We start from the raw sequence: 25,687 nt of genomic DNA, 5'->3' as shown, positions 1-25,687 counted from the left end.
AGATTATGGAAAAGGAAAGAGATGTTGGAAGATCTTGGATTTAATATCAGGAGAAAGCCAGTATTCAGAAAACATTTGCATACAAAATATTTGACTTATGCTTGGAGAATACATAAGGAAATTAACTAATAATGAAATTAACTTTCAAAGGAAAAAATATTTTTATAGATGGGAGGAGTATTTTTAGTTCCCAGGCTGATGGGAACTTCACTGGTTCTTTTCTGATTTCAAATCCTACAAAGACATCACTTAGTATTTCTTTATCTTATGAGAAGATCAAGCAGATGAAAAGAAATTCACATGATCCATAGCAAATAAGTTAGATTTATCTGGCAAACTGTGACCCAGTGGGATCATAGTTTCAATCTGAATGCGAAGATGAGTGATGGTGGGAAATCAATTTTCAATTCCAATGGAGTGCCAAATGTAAGTAGGGGAAATGGAAGGAACTGTGGAACAGAAAGAGAATATAAACTCAATTGGCTTGTTAGCTATCCAAAGACTAATCCTACTATATAAAAGGTTAAGCATATTCAATACAACTCACTTCCTACCCTGGTGTTGCTCCGGAGGGTGCTGTTATGGAGGGAAGCCCAGATGGAGCAGCCAGACCTCCAGAGAGAACACCACGGCGGGAAGCCCAGGCCAGGAGCAGGTGCGGAGCAGGCAGCAATGCCCACCCCACCACACACACATTTACCCAGCGGGGATCCGGAGCGGAGCAGGTGGCAATGCCCATCCCCCACCTTCACCCAGTGGGGATCCAGAGCAGAACATGTGGTAAAGCCTGCCCCCCGACTTCACTCAGCAGGGATCAGGAATTGAATATAAATTAGATGCACTGGGTCACATTAAATAACTTGTATTAAATCAATTAAGAAAATAGAGCTGAATGTTTTCCTGAGTCACTTAGTTGTGGATCTCTGCTTTTGGGGTTTGGCTTAGGTAACTAAAGAAGCTTCTTTTGTGTCCCCACTTTCACCCAGCAGAGATCAGGAGAAGAGCAGGTGGCAATGCCGATCCCCTGCCTTCGCCCAGCAGGGATCAAGAGCAAAAAGGGGGCAATGCCTGCCCCTCACCCTTATACAACTGGGATCACGAACGATGCAGGTGGCAATGCCAGCCCTCTGCCTTCTCCCAGCTTGGATCAGGAGCAGAGAGGGGCAATGCCCTCCCCCCACCTTCACACAGCTGGAATCAGGAGCAGAGCAGATGGCAATGCCTGCCCCTGCCAAGATCAGGAGCTGAGACCTTGAGAATTGAAGAGTCAAGTCTCCCCCCACTGGCAGTTAACCTTGCCCCCCACCAACAGCTGTCTGGGGGTATCATGGCTCCGACCCCACCTCAGTATCTGGGCCACTGTCAGGCTCAGGGGCTCTGTCTTCAGTACGGAATGCAATGCTGTTCCCCCAAGGTCTCCTTCACCCCAGGATCAGCCTCGCTTCATGGATCGCCTCTGTCTTTTCCTATCCAAGAATATCCTGTCCCCAAAGAGGGGGAACATCTTCTCCCCCCCCCCCAAGATTAACTTCCTCTCATAGATGGTTTCTGTCCTCCTCTCCTTTGAAGAATGTCACTGTGTCCCCAAGAACATCACCTTGACTGGGAGAGGGCGCCAAGAGGGGCCAAAAAGGTGGGCAGGAACAAGGAGCCAGTGATGAGTAATTGGGAGTGAGTGAGTTGGAGAGACAAGAGAGCGTGACAAGGTCAGACAGAGAGGGAGCAACACTGGCCGTCCCAACAGAAGGAGAGAGGGATATAGGGTTTCTCCAACCAGCCTCCTCCCTCCATAACTGAGGCTTTCCTTGAACCCTAGCCACTGCCCAGGCCAACCTGGAGGGTGTGCCACCCCCAGGCTCTGACAAACCCAGCCAGGAGCCTGACACAAGTCTATTGGGATTTGTGGCTGACTCCCATTATATCTAATGGAACTTTCTTGGGGGCACCCACTATAACTATAACTCAGATATCCAAAATGCTATCTTCGGCAAACTTGGAGGGTGGCTGGAGGAGAGCCTGCTGAAGAGTCCCTGCGAGTTTGATATCTCTGACTTTGAAGGGAGCCGTTTTAGGACCTCAGGAATTGACAAACCACAAACCAAACGAACCAGTTCACGAACTGGGGCAATTTCGTGAAAGTTCATGGTTCACAATTCATGAAACATGATGAACCACAAACCTCACAGTTCATTTTTTTTGGTTCATGCCCACCTCTAATCCACATGAAATATTTGTACATGTGTCTACCTAGAAAGTAGAGCATCAGAAAACAGCATAGGAAGCCAATGGCAGTTTATATACAGTCAAGAGAGGCCCCCATCCCAGACACTGAGGGCCAAGCTACAAGTGACGAATGACACTTGAACAGCAAGTGTATTTCTCCCTGTTCACTTGCCCTCCACTCAATCCACTTGCTGTTCAAGTGTCATTTGTCACTTGTAGCTTGGCCCTCAGATAGTACAAGCATTGGGAGAAAGTGGTGACATTGCATACAAAAACACATCTTGGAACAAACCTATCCAGTAGAAACATCTGCTAACTCTCCTAATTGGAAAACACCCCTGTGGCAGATTATCTGTTGACTCATATCTATTGACTCATTCTCATCTCTTGACATTCCTACCTTGAGTACCATGAAACTGTCACCCCAGGGAATAGACTTGCAGTACTGTCCAAACATTTCCAGAGATAACCAATTGGATTCAGCAAAGGTAATCTAGTATATATTTTGATTCTCTCCAAATGCACTTCTTTACCTTGCATGGCACATGCCTTCCATTTCCTGTCCCGTTCATAGCTGGAAGTTGTGGCACACCACAGTTGTCCATCATCATCTCCATCCCTGGGATTCGGTTTCGTTTTCTCAGCCATGCCGGACGCTCCTCTCGGCTGGTCTGGGAGGAAACGACCGGGCACCCTGACCGGGCGGCTGATCCGCAAGGATTAGCCCCCAGGACTCCCAGGGAGGGAGCCAGGGTCTGGGACGCGGCGGGAAGAACTCCCCGAAATCAATGCGGGGGGGGAATTGCCCGTTTGTCCCTATGGAGGCCAGCAGACGTGCGCGGCGCCTCGAGTGCCGCCGGGCAACGAGAAACGGCAAGTAAAAGAAACAGGCGGAAGCCTGTAAACAAGCGAATCCCTTCTGTTTTACAAGCGTTTGTGAAGGAGAGGTTGATCTGAAGAAGACTCGCTCTTCCCCTTCGTTGAGTTCCAGAATTTTGTTGGTGCCCCCCCCCCAAATGGCAGCAAAGAAGCAAAGTCCCGCTCTCGGTAAGTCAATCTCGGCTACTTTGAAGGGGGAGTCGCTCGAAGAGTTGGTGCGCAGGGCGGTGGTGGAAGCCATAAAACCCTTTGTTGACAAGCTGAACGAAACTGATCAAAGGGTGGGCTTAATTGAAAGCGAGGTGAAAACCATTAAGGCAGCAGCGGGGGGGGCAGAAAAGTCTGCTCTGGAAAGTGCGTCACTTGTGAAGGCTACAAAAAAGGAGCTGAAGTTGGTGGAGAACCAGCTGATCGGGCTACAGGTGGAACGAACGCAGACAATTTTGCGTCTCCAAAACGTGAAAGAGGAGGAAAATGAGGATCTGTGGGATTTGGTCTCGGAACTACTGGCGACACCCGCGAGGACGACTAAAGAAGAGGTTAAAAGCGCCATTTTGGAGGTCCGTCGGGCTTCTTCAAAATATGCAACAAAGCGACAGTTGCCTCGTGAGATCATTATTGACTTTTCATCTAAAAAGATTCGGGACACCATCCTATATAACTCATACAATGCGGATTTGGACTTTATGGGTTTGAAAGTCAAGATTTTGAAGGACGTTCCATTTCTAGTCCGGAAACGGCGTTTTAAATATAAAAAGTTTGCAGCTGTTCTGAGGGACCATGGAATAAAGTACAAATGGTTATTCCCGGAAGGAATATGGTTCAGATATAAAGATCAGGCCTATAAGATATTATCAGAAGATCAACTAAAGGATTTTGAGAATAAAAACCCAGAACTCTGCTGCACCGCGAACGAAGAAAAGGAGGAGCCGGAGGGGGGGGGGAGGAGGAGAGCACCGCAACAGCGGTTGCACAGAGAGAACTGCGTCCGGGACCTAGAAGGGGGAGGAAAGTTTAATCAGAATTTGAAATGTTTATTCTCTGTATGATTAACCACTCCATCATTATCCTATGGAGCTATTTTTGTATTATGACAGTATGAAGGGAAACATTGAAGTATAGTGTTTAGTGTTTGTAGTTCATTCCCCCCCCTTTTTTTTCTTTTTTTCTTTTTCCACCCCCCTTTGTCCCTTCCCTCTCCCCTTTCCTTGTGATAGTCTTGTGTAGTGCTGTGTAGTGTTTTGTAGTTATGAAAAATAAAAAAAATTATAAAAAAAAAATCATCTCCATCCCTGGTACACCTGGAGTATGATCTCCCATTAAAATTGAAGGGGAAGTGACATGGTCTGAGTTCTGAAGAACAGAGAAAGGGACAAGGAGGAACTAAGAGAAATTCTTCCATTGGAGGAAGGCTTCTTGCACCAGTAGAAATGATGCTCCAGTGTTAGCAAGCATAATCTCCAGTGTGGTGCCTGTGGGCACCATGGGTCCAGCCAACACTTCCTTGGTGTCCAAGTATTTTTAGAAATACAGCTAGACAGAGGTTTTGTCCAGCAAGACCTCTGCTTGGTCGCTGTAAATTTGATTAGCTGGGCAGATTTTTTAAAATGTTGCTTTGGTAACAGCTGCCTCCACAGCACAAGGATCTTCACTCTGTGACTGAAGGTGTGGGAGCCATTTTCTGGCTATCCCATCATTCTTTGTCAGAATTCCGTAGGGGCCTGCAGGCCTCTGCCCAATACTGGAATCAATAGATGGTTTCAATAGATGGTATTCTTGGTATTGTATAGCCTTGTTTTCAATTTGGGGGAGAGGAAATGCTTAAAGAAGACCAAGGGATTATCCTACTATATAAAAGGCTAAGCATATTCAAGACAACTCACTTCCTACCCCGATGTGCCTCCAGAAGGCATTGCTGTGAAGGGAAGCCCAGAAGAAGCAGCCAGACCTACAGAGAACATGCCATGGCAGGAAGCCCAGGCCAAACACAGGGGCAGAGCAGACAGTAATGCCTGTCCCCTCCCACCTTCACCCAGCTGGGATCCAGAGTGGAGCTGGTGGCAATGCCTGCTCCTGCCTTCATCCAGCTGGGATCAGGAATGGAGTAGGTGGCAATCCCTGCCCTCCCTTTCATCCAGCTGAAATCAGGAGCAAATGCCTGCTTGCCCTTCACCCAGCTGGGATCAGGAGGGGAGCTGGTGGCAATGCCTGCCTCTGCATTAAACCAGCTGGGATCAGGTGCAGAGCAGGTGGCAATGCCTGCTGACCATATACCCAGCTGGGATCAGGTGCAGAACAAGTGGCAATATCCACCCTCCACCTTCATCCAGATAGGATCAGGAGAGCAATGCCCCCCTCCCCATCACCCAGCTGGGATCAGATGCAGAGAAGGTGGAAATGCCAATACCCTCTTTACCCTGCTTGGATCAGAAGCAAAGCAGGTGGCAATGCCCGCTCCCCCCTTCATCCAGCTGAGATCAAGAGAGGAGCAGGAGCCTGCCCCCTGCCTTCACCCAGCTGGGATTAGGAGCAGAACAGGTGGAAATGCCCATCCCCTCTTCACGCAGCTTGGATCAGAAACAAAGCAGGTGGCAATGTCTGCTCCCCCCTTCACCCAGCTGAGATCAGGAGCAGAATAGGTGGCAATGCCCACCCTCTGCCTTCAATGAGATGAGGAGCAAAGCAGGTAGCAATGCCTTCCCCCCAACCTTCACCCAGCTGGTATCAGGAGCAGAGCAGGTGGCAATTCCCCCACCCCACTTCACCCAGCTGGAATTAGGCACAGATTGGGAAGCAATGCCTGTCCTTTCTTCACCCAGCTAGGATCAGAAGAGCAGCTGGCAATGCCCACTCCTGCTTCACCAGGCCTGGATCAGGTGCAGAGCAGGCAGTAAGACCTGCCCCTTCATCCTGCCTGGATCATGAGAGAAGCAGGTGGCAATCCCCACCCTCCCTTCACCCAGCCTGGGTCAGGTGTGGAGCACGAGACAATGCCCACCCCCCATTCACCCGGCCAGGATCAGGCGCAGAGCAGGTGGCAATGCCTGCCCTCCCCTTCACTCAGCCAGGATCAGGTGCAGAGGAGGTTGCCATGCCCACTCCCCCTGCCTTCATCTGGCTGGGATCAGTGACAGAGGAGGAAGGAATGCCTGCCTGCCCACTCTCCCCTTTCTAGAGTCCATTATGTTTTTTCCACAGTGGGCTTTGTTGCTAGTCCTATTCATACTCTCAGAATCTGTAATCCGGAACATAGTAGCTAATAATCAGGTTTCTAGTCCCATACCTGTTCTATCCTCCTGCTCCTTCCATTCATAAAACTTTTCCAAAATACTCTATATTTTCCCATTCTTCTTGTTCTTTGTTTTCATTTCGTACCTGAGGAATCACAGTAAGCCCACTTGGGGTTTATATCATGGTTCCTTGAAAGAGAGCACCAGAGTTTTCCAGTGGATGCCCCAGCAGTTGTGCCAGATGTATAGACTGTTTGTTTGTAGATGAAAGGGAATACACACGGCCCCTGAGAATTTGCAGCAAGTCCTAGATGGAGGAAAGGAGGAGAGAGAAAGAACACCAAAGGGCAGAATCTCTAAGGGTGCTGAATAAAGCATTTCTATGTATTTATGAAAACACTCCCAAATACTAGCCCAACATGATTCAGTCACTACATCCTCTTTATTATAGGCATATCATATCATTGGTCATACTGTAGCCCTGTTCCCATTTTACAGTAAATGCATGTCCATCTTGTGTGTACATACATACATTTGTTTATAAGAAAGAGGTAATATGCATTCACTTTACAAATGAAACCAGGGACCAGTACCTGGATTAATGTGGAGTTTAAATAACATGTTCAGCTGTACTTGCATTGAATGTAACATTGACTTGATTTGATTTAATTTATTCCATTTATATTCCACCCTCCCCACAAACAGGCTCAGGGAGGAATACAACAATTATTAAAATCAACAATAAAACATAAATACAATAATTCAGTTCAGTGAAAATGGCATCCTAAATGGCAGCAATACTTTCTTAACCCCACCTACACACCCTACAGGGTGAAGAGGTAACCAGATGAAACTAATGAACCAACCGATGGAAACCAAAGCAGAGGGTTACATTACCCCCCCCCCACCCCAAAGCAGAGGTTTACATTACCCCCTCTCCCAGTCAGAAAGCTTGACCGTGCCTCAGCCTCAGCCATATGCCTTTTGGAACATGTCTTTCTTACAGGCTTAGAGAAAGGATAATAAATCACACTGGGCCTGGTTCTCATAAGAGAGTTCCACCAGTCTGGCACCAGGATAGAGAAAGCCCTGGTTCTAGTTGATGCAACTGTTTGTCAGCTGATTGAAGCAACCTCCAGGGCACATATAAAGAGAGGCAGTCCCGCAGATATGCTGGTCCCAGCCCATTCAGGGCTTTATAGGTTAAAACCAAAATCTTGAATCTGATACAGAACTCCACAGAGAGCCAGTGCAACTGCTGTAAAACTGGTGTTATATGCATCCTATATGGAGTATCCATAAGGATACACGCAATTGCATTCTGGACCCATTGTAATTTCCAGATGAGGTCCAAGCGAAGCCCAGCATAGAGCGAGTTACAGTAATCTAACCTGGAGGTGACCATTACTTGGATCACTGTCTTAAGGTCATGGGCTAAGAGGTAAGGAGCAAGTTGCCTAGCCTGCTGCAGATGGGAAAAGGAAGATCTGGCAACTGCTGTGACCAAGGCCTCCATAGATAAGGAGGCATCCAGAATCACCCCCAGTCTCCTGACCCTTGATACAGGTGTAAGTAGTGCCCCACCGAGGGCCGGGAGCCAAATCCCCAAACCCAACAACCCACAGCCCTACCACAGGACCTCATCTTCATGAGATTCAGTTCCAGTTGACTCTGCTTCAGCCATCCAGTCACAGCCTCCAAAGCCCCACCCAAGACATCAGGGGCAGAGTTGGGCCAGCCGTCCATCAACAGATACAACTGTTGATGGACAACAGATACAACTGGGGGTCATCAGCATACTGATGGCAGCCCAGTCCAAAATTTCGTACCAACCGGACAAGGGGGTGCATGTAGATGTTAAACACCGGGGAGAAAATTACATATTGCATGTATACAGAAAAATCAAGTATATTCCATTCTCAGATTATATATAGCTTGCAAAAGAACCCATTGTGTGGCAGGGAAAAAAAGGCTCTAGAAAACTGATTTGACTGGTCCCCACTAAGGGGCCTTGGGAGGGCCATGCCAACATGCTGGGCCTCTCTGTCACCTCTGTGGCCCTCCCAAGGCCTTGTAGAAACCACACCACAGTGCTGGGCCTTCCTGCTGCCACTGCCTCCTCAGGGCCTCCAAGGAAAGCTGTTTTGCCGATGACTCACCTTTTATCCCCATAGAGGGGCGTGTGAGTGCACCTAAGTGGGGATAAAAAGTGAGTCGTCGCCAATATGGCTTGCATTTCATAAAGCAGAATAATAATAATGTTCCATATATTTACCACCCTTTAGGACAACTTAACACCCACTCAGAGCGGTTTACAAAGTATGTTATTATTATATACCTCCACTGTAACTCTAATTACATCAAATTAGACAGAAGTGAATTCCTTTTCTCTATTAAAAATGTATTGATATGTTATATCTGTTATTTTTCTTTATGTTGAATTAAGGGTGCTGAAGTCATCATTTGCCTAGGGTGCAAAAAACTCATTCCTCACTCAATATGTGTTTATTTATTTTGATCAAGGTATTTTGCCCTCCAGGTACAGCTTCTCTCTTGGATCTTCTGAAATGGACTGTTTGGGTTGACTGAAATATTGGTGGGCACTCCTTTCTATTTCTCTTTCTATCTTCAGCATGTTTATTCTTTGTCTATGTGACTTGAATATGGATGCATCTTGTAATTTCAATGAATATATGAGGCTGTTATGTAATGAGTCATACCAGTGGTCTATCTTCCCCTGTAACATCTACTCATAACTCGCTACGGCTTTCCAAGTGGTCTACCAAGTTTTCTACCATGTGATCAGTTAAAGGATCTCATGCATCAAGGCTCAAGTAGACCACGATACATGAGATCCTTTAACTGATCCAGGGGGTAGGTATGTGCTCTGCCACTGAGCCATGTCACAATCCATGTCTCTGCACAGTTCATCCCAATTTTTCTTTGCACCAGCTCAAGAACCAGATGAACCTCTGATTGCCATTGGTCTAACATTGTTCCAACAAGCTTGTTTGAGTAGCACACCCATATATGTAATGAATCACCACAATTATCCTACTGGTATCAGCACAGTAGCTCCATTTCGCATCCCTATCATGGCTCCCCGTTGTGGCACACCAGAAGTTCCCTGTCTCTGCATCTTCATTGGTACATGTGTAGTACGTCCGGCCCTTATAGACGTAAGGGAAGACACAGGCTCGCCCACCGGAATTTCCGCCATACTCTAAATACAGACAGAGTTAGAGATTATGTGTAAAGATACATATTTTGTTCTAACATTTTTCTATTGCAAGGTTATGTTTTAGAGCATGCTCAGAGCAGAGGTACAAGCCAAATAGGACTCCCAACCCATGCACCCTGTGGGAGATATGGGGGCTTAAGAAGGAGAAAATCAGCAGGTAGGAACAGGTAGAACTAGATGGGAGCATACCATCTATGGGAAAGGTTTCCTTTCTGCGTCTATATAACTTTCCACATGTACCATCACCTGCACTTGTTTGATATATAACATACTAGCTAAAGAACTCTCGAATGAACTCTAGAGAAACTGGTACTTTCCCTTCTCCTCTGCTCCTACTGGCAATGGAAGGAAAAAGGAAGAAATACATTTATTTCCTGTTCCCCTTAACCTATTTCAGATGTAGGTTGGCAAAAGCTCATCTTGGTCATCCTTAGCTTCGTCATCCAAGAGATGGAAGTGTTGGACTGGTAGCCATTTTCAGCCATTTTTGGCTCGTTTCAGCCTGGATTGGGGCCGAAACATCCTGGATTGGGGCAGAAAGGGCCCGGATCAGGTCAGCGGCAGGTGTGGGAACCCTCCCCCACTCTGCAACGACCCAGTCCCGGCTGTTTCAGCTCCAATCCAGGCCCAAATGGGTCTAAAATGGTCATTCTCAGCCATTTGGGGCCCATTTCTGCTAGGATTGGGGCTGAAACAGCTGGGATCAAGATGTCAGGCAGGGGAGGGTTTCCCTGCCGAGCACTGACCCTGTCCAAGCTGTTCTGGCCCCAATCCGGGCCCAAAATGGTCATTTTCAGCCATTTTGGGCCCGTTTCAGCCTGGATCGGGGCCGAAATGGACTGGATCAGATTGGTGCCAGGTGAGGGAACCATCCCCGGCCTGGCAACGACCTGATCCAGGTCATTGCAGACCCACTCCTGGCCCAAGAGGGCCCAAAATAGCCATTTTCATCCATTTGGGGCCCATTTCCACTGGGATTGGGGCTGGGATTGGGTCAGTGCTGGGTGGGGGACCCCTCCCCCTGGGTGGGGGACCCCTCCCCTGCCCGGCATTAACCTGGTCCAGGCTGTTTTGTCCCTGATCTGAGCTCAAACAGGCCCCAAATGGCCATTTTTGGCCATCTGGGGCCCATTTTGTCCGGGATCAGGCCCAAAACCGCCAGGATTGCGTCGGTGTTGGGCAGGGGACCCCTCCCCTGCCTGGCACCAACCAGATCTTGGCCGTTCTGGGCCCAATCCAGGCCAATATGTGCCCAAAATGTTAACTCTGTATTGTGACAGCCTTTGGTCATATACAATTAAACCTATTACTACTATTACTACTACTACGTGCCCAAAATGGCCATTTTGAGCCCTTTTGGTCCCGTTTTGGCTCGATCGGGGCTAAAATGGCCCCGATCAGGCCACTGCCAGATTGGGAAACACTCCCCCATCCAGCAGCAGCCAAATAACAGCCATTTTGGGCCCAATCAAATCAATTATGCTAATTGCAAGGTGCGTGGCATATGCTAATGTGTAATACTAATGAGTTATGCTAATGAGTTCCTGTTCTTTGCTTTTTCTGCAAAATGACCCCTGGTGAAGAATGAATGTATAATTACTGCATGCTATGTTTTTCACAAAGGTAGAAAGCCTACCTGAGGCAATGGAGTGGGGGACAAGATGAACCAGCATCTGATTGGCTGGCCAGTACATCTTTCAAATACATTACACAGAGACTGGGGAAATCCTGACATGAGCTGAAGCAGATTATGTATGTATATGTACATATGTATGTATGTTATCTAAAAGTGCATGTGATGCTTAATAGGAATAAAAATTATGTACTAGAGGACTGTAACAGAGTGTGAGGAATTAGAATGGCTGGCTAGTATATTTCCAATTGTCTTGTGGAGGCAAGGGGAAGCTGAACTTGCCCAAAAGCAGAGCCAGATTAAGACATGCTGAGGCCCTAAACTACATCAAGTAGGAAGCTCCATAAAATTATCAAAATGCTTATCTATACACAAAATAGTCAATCAGGCCCCATTTGTGGAAACTTAAATCCACACGTCATAGCTAAGTGGAAAGAAGGGAGATTTTCCCACAAACTTGGGGTTAACCCCCCCCCCCAAAAGGAACCTCTCAGAGCTTGCCCTGGGATTGCCAGGTCCCTTGGCATAAGCAGGCGCTTGACAAGCTTAACTTGCACAGAACCCTTGCCAGCCTCACCATCACTGCCTCTGCTCAAGAGCTTCTGAAGCACTGAGGCAGCAAAGCTGTACACAAAGGTTTCCGATTTCTGGGATTGTAGCAATAAATACATACATATGTACTCAAAGGAGCTGGTGGAGGCAACACTCTGGGCTGGGGAGGAGGCAGGGGAGGAGGCAGAACCAGAGCCAGAGCCGGCACCAGCAGCACCCCCACCATCCCTGCTTCTCCTCAGGAGCCAGCAGTGAGCAGAGCAGGAGGAACCAGCCATGCTGCCAGAAGAGAAGACCCACCCTCCAGCCCACCTCCAGCCCTCCCCTCATCAAACTCTATGCTCAGGCACCACCAAATCTCCAGGGATTTTCAACTTACCACTAAGGGCACAATGCTTCCATTGGGGATTCTTGTCATGGTTGGCAGTCGTTGAACACCACAGCTTTCCACGCTCACTTCCATCCTTGGTGCATTTGGAATAGGACTTGCCATTGTAAATGAATGGGAAGACACAGGGACGGGGGACTGAAATGGTAGCAGAAGAATAGACATGAACAAGATTTATGTAAGTGTGAAAGGGGTGATTTACGGGTTAAATGCCTTTTGACTTTATTGCTTGAAATTATCTACCTATATTTGTAGAGGCTGTGTCAACGTCCTAATACTTACATATGAGGTTTATTCTTTAGCTCCTTATAGTCAGTAAATCAAGAACGAACCCAAGACTTGAAGCATCCTAAATGTTCTCTTAGTCAAATGGTATTGTTAGAAAGTAGTATTAATAACATCATTAGGCTTCACGTATATAATTATTAAAATATGGGGTGAAATAGCATACAATTCCTGAAATGCTGGGAAAGGCTATGTTGTGGATCATGCAATCTGTAGGGTCAAAAACCAGGGTGGAGGGGAGGGGAGGCTGTAGTAAAGAAAGAGATTGGGTGACACTGAGTGGGGGAAAACTTCACTGGACCAAATCCAGATATTGGCTATTAAACACCTTACTCTGGGTAGTTTGTAGAGATTAATTTCATTGTAGTTCCAAGGAGCAAACAACTGGTTAGTCATACAGGGATTTCTTCACCCCGACCCACTCATTCCCTCTCCCCCCACCTCAGTTCTTTGCTTGCTCAACAAATCCATGGTTTGCTGAACACCTTTCCATCTTCCTACCAAAGATGCTGTAGTCTCCATGCATACAAGTATCCTTCTCGCTTCAGTCCCGCTTTCCTTTCATACACAAGTCCCCACTTCCTTCATCACATTCCTGTTCCATATTCTTTCCAGGTCTCTCCAACCCAGGTCCGCTCATTGAACAGAAACACATTTTATTTGCCTTAAAGCAAGTTCTTCAAACCAGCAAAATAATTTCCATTTTTATCTGGGAGTAGGCCACAAGATTTCTCTTGATATGGCTAATAAGATTAATCAGAACTCATATCAGAAATTATGAAAGAAAACATGCTTGAATTGTCAATTAAATAAACATGCATTGCACATTAAGATTTGCCATTCTGGGCCTCGCCAGGTAGCACAGTAATTATCCTGTTAGTTTGCCATCGTCCACGTTGGGCCTGGAGATCTCCTTAAATTACACCAGGGCCGTTTCCAGACGGCTTACCTGCCTCCGGAACGTTGCGCCATCTTGCGGGGAAAACGCGAAATATCACGTTTTCTCGTGCGAGTTTTGCGCAACATCGTGCGACGTCACACAAAACTCATGCGAGAAAACGCAATATTTCGCGTTTTCCCCGCAAGATGGCTCAACGTTCCGGAGGCAGGTAAGCCATCTGGAAACGGCCCTGACCTCAAGACAATGGAGACCACTTCTTCAGGAGAAAATGGCAGCTTTGGGCTTTATGGCATTATACCCTGCTGAGATCCCTCTCCTCCCCAAATCCTGGTCTTTCCAGGCTTCACCCCCAAAACTCCAGGAATTTCCCAACATAGAGTTCAGTCAACCAATTTGCTTCATTGATAGAAGGAACCATCCTTACCATCCCCTGTTGTGAGCAAAGGTAGGAGAACCCAGCCATACATGAGGAACACCACCATGGAGGCCATCTTCTCTGAGGGACTCAGATAGGTGTGACACATACACATGGGCCTCTCTCTCTTTATAAGTTTCATGGCCACTTTTCCCTCCCTCCCCCAATGACAAACTGCTGACGTTTTCACAGCTAATAGGAATAAATAAAAAATTGGCACCAACTTTCTTAAACAGCAGCATTATTTAAGAAAATAATCCAAACAAAGTCATATAACCAAGCTTCTCCTTTCAGACTTCCTCTTTTCTTTGACCACAACTTTTACTATTAGGCAACTATTTCTCTTTTTGCCATATTGAGTGTCCTTTCTCTTGCTCAGTTATTCCTATCCCTCTACATTTCTTAGATGAGGACACTAATGGTTATTGTAGAGTTGTTCTTCTTTTTGACTTTGCACAGTCTTTGAGATCTTTGTTGAGCTCCTCCACCCTTCCCTATTCTAGTTGTCACAATGGGTACTTACAGATGATAACCCCAAAATGGGGTACAAATAGCATGCTAATACCGTATTGGCACTAGCTCTGTTCAGCACCAATTGCACATTCTCTGTCCCTATTGTTGTCAGACATTAGTTGCTAAACGGTGCTAATATCAGCTGGTAACAGAGATCCCTTAAATCACAAATGGCTTGCTTTTTACCTCTGCAGGACACCTGATATTCCCAACAGTGATCTTGAAGCTGGGAGAATAATTGGCCATACAAGTCAAACTTTGCAGGAGGAGGAGTGGCTCAGAGGTAGAGCAACTGCTTGGCACACAGAAGATCCCAGGTTCAACCCCTGGCATCTCTAGCTGAAAAGATCACATGAAGACCAGGAGAGCTGCTGCCAGTCTGAGAAGACAATACTGACCTTGGCATGGGGTTTGATTCAGTATAAAGCAGCTTCATGCATGTTCATATGTAGGTGGGAAGGCTTTGTAACAAAGACAGTAACATTTAGCAATAAAATATTCTGAGTTATAAACAGATAACATTTGAGGCTGGCTGGAGTAGAGATGGGCTCGAACTGAAATACGAACCAAAGTTCGTGACAAACCAGACTGGTTCATGGTTCACGAACCAGCAGTTTGTCAGAGCCCATTTCTGACTAACTGCCACGAACTTTAGGCTGGTTCATTTCATTCATTTTTTAATTCATCACTGCAGACAGCCTGGCGCCGATCAATCAGTTTCCTAGGCAACAGGGGATGGACTTCCTGCAGGCCTTCTGCTGACCCGGAAGTGGCCTTCTGCTGGCCTGGAAGTGACCTGCTGACCCAGAAGTGACAATTTGCTGACCTGGATGTGACGTTTTCACAAACCAAACAAACTGGTTCATGAACCGGGGCAGGTACGTGAAAGTTCATGGTTCATGGTTTGTGAAATGTGACAAACCACGAACTGCATGTTTCTTTTTTTCCAGTTCGTGCCCATCTCTAGGCTGGAGGCTTTTTGTAAACAGTATTTGGATTATTTGTTAAGGCCCCTGGAGCCAGATCAATTTCCTTTCTAAACTTCCATTCCCTGCCATAAGTGATTGAGAATTTCTAACTGATTTGAAATTCTTTAGAAATGGTAATGTTCTTTGGAGGAAGAACCAGGTAAGTATTGTTTAGTAATACGTTTTGACAATATACCATAGATGATACTCTAAAGAACTGCTAATCTGATCAGGCTCTTCCCACAAGCTGTGTAGCAGGAATCATGAACTTTCACTACTTATATGCTCCTTATGGTTGCCAACTTTTTAACTGGTACAGGCTAGCAGTCACTTTAATATAAAAATAGCAGAGTCCAGTAGCACCTCTAAGACTAACTAACTTTATTGTAGCATAAGCTTTTGAGAGCCACAGCTCTCTTTGTCAGATGTATAAGCTTTCAAGATCTGTGGCTCTCAAAAGCTTATGCTACAATAACGTTGGTTAGTCTTAAAGGTGCTACTGGACTCTGCTATCTTGCTACTGCAGACTAACATGGCTAACTCCTCTGGATCCATGACCACTTTAATATCAGTTTGCTCTTCAGCAAATACTAGGGCTGCAAGGTCCCCTTACCCTCCCACTGGGAGAGAGGACCCAGCACTCACCTTTCTTCTTTCCTCACTCAAGCACGCTCCTGAGGCAGTGCGACGATGAAACTTCCAGGAGTGATGTCATCGTGCAAGGCCTGGGAGTGTTCCTGCACTTCACACCGGACAAATCTGAGCCCCAAACGGGGCTGATTCAGTTTGGAGCTCCTGGGTCCTGCGCGATGACATCACTCTTGAGGGTGACATTGCCATGTTGCACTGGGAGCTTGCCCAAGAGGCCTGTTCCCCTGCCTTTTCCCCCTGCCAGCCAGGTAAGTGGTGGCAGGAAGCGGAGGGTGGGAGCAGGGGACCTGGCAGCCCTAGCAAATACCAAGCAATTTTATTTAACTCTGTGCAATGGAAAGCTTAAACTGCCCATTTCCACATATAAAACTTCTATTAAAGGGACAGGACATTTTTATCCATTCAGATGGCCTTGGTAGCTCCATTTCCATGAAAAACAAAATTGCAAGGTATGGGTTTTCTTTTGTCAGACGAAGAGCCCTGATTGGAGGTAAGTACTTTGGGAAATTCCTGGAGATTTGGGGGGTGGAGCTAGGGAGGAGGCCAATCCTCCAACGCAGACATTTTTTCTAGTGGAACTCATCTTCATAGCCTGGAGATCAAGAAGAACTCTAGGCCCCACCTGGAAGTTTGCATTCCTAAGGGGAAGGGAGAAAGCGGACCCCAAATCGAGGCCTAATGCCGCAGTTTATTATTACTATCAGTTCCAACTGTCAAAGTTAGTGTTGTATCTTCATTAAATGTAGCCTACTTTCTTTCCCACAACTTCTGCTATTTCTTCTTGTTTATCCCTTTGATTTTGCACAATACTGAAGTTCTTCTTTCAGGTCTAAAACAATCCCACCATTTCCTAATGTACTTGTTACAATATATGCTTCTTGAAAGTAGACCATAAAAGTGGGGTGGAATGAGATTGCAAACAGTAGACTGGTATGGTATATCAACACTAATTCCACAGTCTCTACTCTTGTTTTGTTTTCAGACATCAGGTGCCATGCTAGGGAAATTACCAGTGAGCGATGTAAAATGGGGTAGCCATAAGTGGGCTGTGACTTGGCCATGCTGTCCACTAATTATGGCAACTTTACTAGAATTTTAAAGGCAAGAGACTAACAGAGGGGGGTTGCCATTGCCTGCCTCTGCATAATGATCCTGGTCTTCCTTGAAGGTCTCCCATCCAATTACTATCCAAGGCCAACCCTACTTAGCTTCCAAGATCTGACAAGACTGAACTTGCCTGGACTCTTCAGGTCACCATCAATGTAAATCTCTTAGGTCAGGATTGAGCTGTCTTATTTATTGGAGGGGGAGCACTCAGTTTTACAGAAAGAGGCTTGGATGCAATCTTGCTGAATTTCCCACAGTTATTTATCCATGCAGGTTCCAGAGTAAGTTTGGTGTAGTGGTTAAGAGCAGGAGAACTCTAATCTGGAGAGCTGGGTTTGATTCCTCACAGGATGATTGTTGTGGGGATAACAACAACATATTAGCATAATAATAGCATCTCCCTATATATACCCCAGAGGACGCTTAGATCGAGCAACAAACAACTATTAGTGGTCCCTGGCCCCAGGGAGGCCTGCCTAGCCTCAACCAGAGCCAGGGCCTTTTCGGTCCTGGCTCCAACCTGGTGGAACGCTCTGTCCAATGAGACCAGGGCCCGGCAGGATTTATTATCCTTTCACCAGGCCTGTAAGACAGAGCTGTTCTGCCAGGTGCATGGCCAGGGCTGAGCTGGGTCTCCCTCCACTGGCTGAACAGAGAAGAACGAGCCCTCCCTACCAGAGACATACACCGCCTGATGTCTTATCTGTCTTATCTGTTTTTCAGATAAGTCTTGATGTTTTATCTGTTTCCTAGTGAACATCTGAATGAAATTTAAATGACGGTTGGGTGGCAGTTAAATTGATTATGTGCTGCCTTCTTGAACTTTTAAATATTTATTGTATTTTTATATTTGCTGTTCTAAATCTAATTGTGTGATTTGTAATGTTTTTATTATTGTAATCCGCCCTGAGCCTGCTGGTGCAGAGAGGGCAGACTAGAAATTGAAACAAACAAACAAATTCCTTCCCCTCCTCCTCTCTCTCTCCTTCCATGCTCTCAACACTTTGCTTGCCTTCTCTGTCCAACTGCTCCTCAACTCCCACCCCACCTTCCTCTTCTCTTGCCCTTTTATGGGGCCCTCTAGGAAGGGTGCCTGCCCTATACACCTGGCTCTGCCCTATCCCCACAGAAGCTCATTCCTTCAGGCTTGATAAGCAGCGGTCTCGGCCCCTGCTCTCTCTCCTGGGGTTGGCCGCCCTCTCCCACCCCATTTGTGCTCCTAGCATCCCACTGGAGGGCAGGACTGGCCAGCTTCCACCTGCCCCATCGGACTCACTGCGGCTTCAGCATCTCCATCCTTCCTCCAGCTGTTGGGGTGGGTGGGGCCCCGTAGCTGGAGTCAGAGTCCATTCCTGAGGCACAGCCCAGCTGTGGCCCTTCCACCGCCCTTCCATGGGTGCCTGGGTCCTGGTGTGGGCCGCCTTCCACTGTCCAGCCAACACCAACGGTGGCAGTGGTGGCAGCAGCAGCCGCCTCACTCCATCCCTTCACGTGGCAGGCTTCCCTGACATTGGCATGGGTGGCTGACTTGCTGGCTCCTGGCTGTCTCCCGTCCCCTCCTCCAAGTGAGTCCAGGGGCTGAGCCTCAGACCCAGACACACCACCTCTCTTAGCCTTTCCAAGGAGGGCGGCAGGGTCAGTCTCAAAGAGGCCTTGGGGTTTCATCCCATGGAACAGCTCAAAGGGGCTAAACCCAGTAGAGGCCTGCAGGGCCTCACGCAGTACGAACAGGTGGGGGTCCATGTATAGGTCCCACTGATTCAGGCGTTCATGAGCTATTTTATGCAGGGCCTCCTTCACTGTTTGGTTAAGGAGTTCCACAAGCCCATCGGTCTTCAGGTGGTATGCTGAGGTGAAGATTTGCTTTATACCCAGGTTCTGACACAGGTGACACAGCAAAGAGGCTCGGGAAGGGGTGCCTCTATCCGTCAAGATCTCCTCAGGCAGCCTCACCAAGGCAAAAAGTCATAGTGGGGCCTTGACGATCCCTGGGTTCTGCATCGTGTTCAGCAGTATGATGACGGGGAACCATGCTATATAATCAATGACCACCAGGACATAACGGAAGCCCCTGGACATGCGGGGCATCGACCCCACAAAATCCATAGCGATGCGGGAGAATGGCTCCCTAATCAATGGTAGCTGGGTGAGAGGTGCCCAAAAGGGGCTCCAAGCCGCAATCCATTGACAGGTGGGGCATGAGCAGCAGTGGGCCTTCACATCTGCATTGATCGAGGGCCATAAGAAGCGCTCCAGATCTTGTTCAGGCTCTTACAATGCCCCAGGTGGCCCACCCAGGCATGCTCGTGGGCGAAGTGAAGGACCTCTGTGCGGTAGGAGTCAGGCACTAGCATCTGCTGGATCTCACCCTGCCTGTTCGGGGCTCTGGCCACATGGACCCATACCCTTCATTGCTTTTCGATCCACAGTAATCACCTCGCCCTCCATTCATCCTACACTTGACCATCCTCCACCACCACAGATTCTTACAACCATTGCAAGGATGCATCCGCTGCCTGTGCCCTGCAGAAGGCTGTCCCTTGGAGTGGTGCTGGGACCGGTGTCAGGGACATCTTCCCCCTCTCCCTGTAGGACCGTCATCACCTCCAGCGCTTCTTGGAGCTAGCGCATGAATCCAGGTGCATCCAGTCCCAACAGCATGGGGTATGACAGGTCAGATACCTTGGCCACTTCCATATGGTGTGGAGTCTTGAGGTACTCTAGCATTACCCGGATGAGGGGCCATCTCTAGGTGTGGCCTGACACGCAGGTGACCTGGGTCCACCTGTGGACTGGTAGGTCTGGGAGAAGGAGGTGGGCGTGGACCATCAAGAGGGAGCTCCCTGAGTCAAGGAGAGCCTGAAGTTTTCACTGGTGCAATACCATGGAGGTGAGCAGACCCGGCGCTCCCTTGCAATCCATGGTGGGGGGCCATGAGGTCTCCCACGCAACAGCACATTCCTTCTGGGGGTGGCCCTTCCACCCTGAAGCCTCTCCCAATTGCTCTAGCGCTCATAATATTGTGGCCTAGGCTTCCTGGTGTTGGGCTGCTAGCCTCTGCCAGAGCTCTTCTTGGCATTCCTCCAGCCAACACCTGAGCTGGGCATGGTCAGTTCCGTTTGATAAAGTCCCTCCAGGGTGCAGCTAAGGCGGACTGAAGTTCCCTGTACGGGCCACCACTTTGTCCGCCCAGGCACAGCTGCACTTGGCACCCAAATGCTTGTCGAGGACCTCTGGCACGCAGTCGTGCCCTACCTTGGTTGGGGCACTGCTGCACGAGGTACCTTAGTGCCTGACGAGGACTGCGGGTGGGCAGTTGCGTCCCGCCTCGGTTGAGGTGCACTGCATGGGGTGCCTTAGTGTCAGATGAGGGCTTCTGAGAGGCAGCTGATAAGCTTGCTGCCGGCATCGGGTCCGTGTCCAGATGGGAGGTATACCTCACCCCCACACCCTCATCCATTGCTCTGCCTTGTCTGCCTCTCACCTCTTCTCAGACTCCTTTCCATATGAAGCATCCTCCTTTCCATCCTCTTCCTCTCTCTCTCCTTCCACACACTCAACATCTCACTCACCTTCTCTCTCCAACTGTTCCTCAACTTCCACCCCATCTTCCTCTTCTCTTGCCCTTTTATGAGGCCTTCTGGGAGGGGTGCCCGCCCTGTCCTCCCGGCCCTGCCCTATCCCCGTGGAAGCCTGTTCCTTTGGGCTTGATAGGCAGTGCCCTCTCCTGTCCTGTTGGTGCTCCTAGCATCCCATTGGAGGGTGGGGCTGGCTGGCTTCCACCTGCCCCGTTGGACTCACTGCAGCTTCGGGTAGCTGAGTTGCCGGCTCCTGGCTGTCTCCTGTCCCCTCCTCCAGGTGAGTCCAGGGGCTGAGCCTCAGACCCCAGACACCTTTGCTTATCTATTAGGCCAAAGTAAAAATTTAACTGTCAAAGTCTTCCATAAAAATGATTTACCATTTTTTTAGCTCTGGATTGGTCCACAATGTTAATTTAGCATGGGAAAATGGGTCAAATTGATATTATCATGACATTATGTGTCATCATTCTCTAACTACAGAAACTGAAGGAAGAACAGAATCCATTTTAGCACAAGCAGGTCCTATTTAGAGATGGACACAAACTAAGAAAAAATGAACTGTGCAGTTCGTGGTTTATCATGTTTCACGAACCACGAACTTTCACAAATTTGCCCTGGTTTACAAACCGGTTTATTTGGTTCATGAAAATGCACTTCCGGGGCAGCAGAAGGCCACTTCTGGGGCTGCAGAAGGCCCATCCCTCCCCATTGCCTAGGAAACTGATTGATCAGCGCCAGGCTGTCTGCAGTGACAAACTGAAAAACAAGCCAAACGAACTAGCCTAAAAGTTCATGGTGGTTTGTCACAAATGGGCTCTGATTTGCGAACCATGAACTGGCCCAGTTCGTGATGAATTTTAGTTCGTATTTCAGTTTGTGGCCGCCTCTAGTCCTAATGCATTTCATTTAATGAAAGATATGCCTCCAAAAGGGCCCAAGATGGATGAGAGGAGCAATCCCAATAATTAGTTCAAGTTAACAAATAGCCCTGAAGATATAAATTAAGATCAGGAAAACCAAGGACTTTCATCCTCTTTAAGGAAATCCAAAGTGGTAAGGAATCACACATAAATTTTTGAAATAAAGTTTTAATTTAGTAGGACTAATTGCTAGCATTGTAACTTGCAGGATACATCTCTTAAACATGTGCTTTGGGAGTGTCCAGTGACTCGTTCTTTTAGGGAGGAAGTAATGATTACTCATATTTACTCTGTGTTAGAATATTCATTGTGTTAGAATATTCATTCATTCACTTTGTGTTAGAATATTCATTGCTTTTTGTGGATGCTTATGTACTCTAAACTGTGGTGGTTGTGGGTTTTCCGGGCTGTATTGCCGTGGTCTTGGCCAAGACCACGGCAATACAGCCCGGAAAACCCACAACCACCATAGTTCTCCGGCCGTGAAAGCCTTCGACAATACATCGTACTCTAAACTATTTGCTTTTTTCTTGGAGGCTAACCGATAGTCTATGAATATGGACCTTCTTTGCCCTTACTATAGCCAAAAGACTTATATTACAACACTGAGGAGATAAATGTCAACCTTCAGTAATTCAGTGAACTGAGGACCTCACAACCTTATCAGAATTTGAAGGTATGGCATATGGATTTGTTTTATGTATTTGGAACTTTTTATACATACTTTTGTGTAGACCTGCCACTATTGTCATGTTTTTATTTCTATTTGTGTAAAAGTTTTTTTAAAAAAATTAAAAATGCTGTCCCTATAATGTGTATTGCTCTCAAGTGGACAAGCTCTATAACAAAGTCAGCTACCTCTAGGAGTAAGATATTCCAAGTTATGGAACACATAGCACTTATGACTGACTGAGACAGGGTTTTTTTACCACGTCTTGATTAAAATTTACCAGGCATAGCTCAGATTACTTTGTGTCTCTTTAATTGGCCATTTCCTGCTTTAATTAATTTAGAATCCCTAATTCTGGGGAACAAATGTATCACGTGGAGGAAGCATATTGCAACTATATCCACCCTGAGCCTGCTTGCGGGGAGGGCGGAATATAAATACAATAAAATAAATAAATATTTGACATTAAGCTTTGGTAATGTTCTAGAGTGTATACTAATATGCGCCAGTAACTCACCCATTCCTGAGTAGTGGTGGGGCCAATATGCTCGATCCCATTTCCCTTCTATGTGATTTGAAAACATGACTAGCCAATCTTACAAGTTTTCCTTTTATTTGTTTGGTTAACTTACCAGGTGCACTTATGCCTAGTACCTTCAGTCATAATTCTTTGAAATTTGCCCCAGTGCAAAATTATTTGTTCAAATTTCTCAAGGAGAATTGAAAAGGCTATTTCTGATGCCACCCTAATAAAAGGCAATTCATGTATCGTGAAAATGTGTTTCGTGGGGCTGCATTTTTCACAAAATCCACAACTTTGGGGGCCAATTCAATTCAATTCATGAATGCTTCGTGATGCCAGACAGGCTGGTGCCAATCTATTGATTCCCTAGGCAATATAGGAGTGGAATGTCTGCAGACCTTTTGTTCCCGTGGAAATCCCAACGTTAGCTCACATAACCTTGATAGGCAGCTCTCCCTGCCAACCTGAGAGCTGAGCAATGCAGGTCTACGCAAGTTTACCTGGAAACTGTTGTCGGAGATGCCTTCCTCTCTCTGTTTCCTTTCTCCATTTTTAAGAACAGGATGGTGGAGTAGCGGCAGTGGCGGAAGCCTCAGCAGTTCCTTCTGCCACTGTTTGATGCTTGCCAGCTTCAGGAACCCTTCCCTGACTCTCTACCTCCCATCCTCCTGCTGCTCTGACATGCTGTCCCACCCCCCACCCCTGCCCCCAAGCTCCCTGGTGTGGATCCTGAGCTGATCTGTTCTAGTCGGCTTTTCCTTTGAGAACTTGGAGATGGTGGGAGGGCATGTCAGAGCAGCAGGAGGATGGGAGTACAGGAAGGAAAAATCAGCAAAGAGAACCTGAAGAGAGGAAAACCCAAGTAGCTTCACTCCGCTTAACTTTTCTTCCAGCAGTGGCAGAAAGCAGGAGGCCAGGAGGACGGGAGGGAAAAGTCAGCAAAGAGAGCTGAAGAGAGCTACTTGGAGGGTGGCTGGAGGAGAGCCTGCTGAAGTCTTCCTGTGAGTCTGGCATCTCTGAGTATGAAGGGGGCTGTTGAAGTGCCCCAGGTTCTGACGAATCACAAAACTAATGAATTGTTTCATGGAACGGGTCAATTTTGTGGAAGTTCATGTTTCTTGATTTGTGGACGAAACGTGAAACTCTCATTTTATTTTTTTCCCATTTCATGCCCATCTCTACACAGAACAAGCATCGTGTTTTGGAATGTGTTCTCTCTCCCCCTCCCTCCCCCCCAGGTTCCCATTGTTCAGATTATTCATACTTCAAGAAATCTATTCCTATTGCTTTAAATCAGCCAATCAAAAGACCAGATGCACCACCTTCCTGAGACTTGAATTCTGAACAGCAAGAGAAAACAAAAACAACTCATGTCTCATGTCTCCCAAAGTGTGAGAGGATCAAAGCTCAAAGTTCACTGTTAGCTTTGTTGCTGGAGCCAGTGCCATAACAAACAACAAGATACTAAGATGATTCTGTCAGGTGCCTTAAGACCACATCAGAAAATAACATGACATCAAAAAAATAATCATATACTGTCTCATTTAATCTGCAGACAACATTTTCTTGAATCTGCCATTTTCAAAATTGAGTGATTAGAAAGACAAACCTGATTACCCTACAAGTTTTAATGGTATTAATGCCATTAGGTTTGCCTCTCTAATCACTCAATTTTGAAAGCAGAACATTCAAAGGAACCTCTGTTTCAGTGGGGATGAATTTAATTCGTTATTTCAAAACAACTGTCTCACAATTAACTCCTTATGGTACTATATACAAGACTAGATAATAAACAGTAGGCTGTTCTTTGTCAATGCCATGCCCCCAAAGACCATCTTTATTTGTTTGAATATTTTTACCCCACTTTTCTCTTCAGTGGGGTTGAAAGCAGCTTATAAAAAATAATATACATAAACAAACTGAAAAAAAGAGAGAGTATAATGCATCCAGATCCCAAGCTACTCCTAGACTGAATGGTCCCACTCAGTCACGCCTACAGGAAATAAACTGGAGGCCAACAGCCAAGGACCCTGGGGCTCACACCTTGTTCCAGTCAGTATCTGGTTCACTGGGAGTGCAGATACAGGTCTCTGACAGGCAGCCAAGATCAGGCCAGGCTATGACCAAGCCTCATTGTCTGATCAAGATTGTTGATGGGCTGTTCACAAGGCAGATTGGGGATCTGTTGAACCAGCAAAGTCTAGAAGTCAGCTGAAGGAAAATGTTAACTGCTCACCTTCCTGTAGCCAGAGTTGGTTCTGCAATCCTACTGAAGGAGTCTCAACCTCGTCCTGTGTGCAACAAGAGGGGGAAAGGCCTTGCGCTGCCAGAAATGAATTCCTCCAAGAGCTGGCCAATCATTCTGTTGGCCCGACAACAATCAGAAGGTTGCTGTGAAAAAAAGTGGGATAAAATTAATTAATTATATTTCTACTGGTGGTGATGTATCATGTGTAGCCACTCAATAGCTTCATCCGGGTTCTCTACCTCCTTTACTTCTGAGATCCTGGAGGAGACTATGGAGAGTCTTATGGTGGAAGAGGGCCCCTGATCTCCCCAAGGCTTTGGATTTTGGATGGCAAGCAGTTGTGACAGCGATGGCAAAGGGTCTTCTCCCGAAAATTCTGGGGAGTGGGTAGAAATAAGGAATCTGAGCCATAGTGGCTAGTTCCCTTGTGGAGTCTCCCTTTTCTAAGGAGCCCTTCTCCAATGACAAGGACAAGGGGTGGAGCATACTGTTACACACCTCTAGCCATGCCTCTGGACTATAGGACAGTTCGGTGGATAGGGAACTGGTTGGAGGACCGCACCCAAAGAGTGGTGGTCAACGCCGTTTCATCAGATTGGACAGAGGTGTCTAGTGGGGTGCCGCAGGGCTCGGTTTTTGGCCCGGTCCTTTTCAATATTTTTATCAATGATCTGGATGAAGGAGTGGAAGGGCTGCTCATTAAATTTGCTGATGATACCAAATTGGGAGGAGTAGCAAACACCCAAGAAGATAGAATTA

The 25,687-nt window shown here is 47.0% G+C and overlaps 2 protein-coding genes across 2 annotated transcripts in view; both read right to left on the bottom strand.

Moving 5' to 3' along the window:
- LOC129339121 (epididymal sperm-binding protein 1-like) overlaps positions 1-8,016 on the bottom strand; it is a 35,524-nt gene extending 27,508 nt beyond the window's left edge. The window contains exons 1-2 of the mRNA XM_054993726.1: positions 7,964-8,016; positions 2,757-2,842 (exon numbers count right to left, since the gene is read on the bottom strand). Of these exons, the coding sequence (XP_054849701.1) occupies positions 2,757-2,842; positions 7,964-8,016 (139 nt within the window). The remainder of the gene's footprint in view (positions 1-2,756; positions 2,843-7,963) is intronic.
- Positions 8,017-8,049: 33 nt separating this feature from the next.
- Positions 8,050-25,687, bottom strand: part of LOC129339120 (fibronectin-like) — a 39,736-nt gene continuing 22,098 nt past the window's right edge. The window contains exons 10-12 of the mRNA XM_054993725.1: positions 12,138-12,284; positions 9,391-9,555; positions 8,050-8,090 (exon numbers count right to left, since the gene is read on the bottom strand). Coding sequence (XP_054849700.1) covers positions 8,050-8,090; positions 9,391-9,555; positions 12,138-12,284 — 353 coding nt within the window. The remainder of the gene's footprint in view (positions 8,091-9,390; positions 9,556-12,137; positions 12,285-25,687) is intronic.

This window comes from Eublepharis macularius, chromosome 12 (assembly GCF_028583425.1).
Source record: "Eublepharis macularius isolate TG4126 chromosome 12, MPM_Emac_v1.0, whole genome shotgun sequence".
Lineage (NCBI taxonomy): Eukaryota > Metazoa > Chordata > Lepidosauria > Squamata > Eublepharidae > Eublepharis > Eublepharis macularius.
The sequence above is the reverse complement of the archived record's forward strand: the minus strand, read 5'-3'. Positions and strand labels throughout refer to the sequence as shown.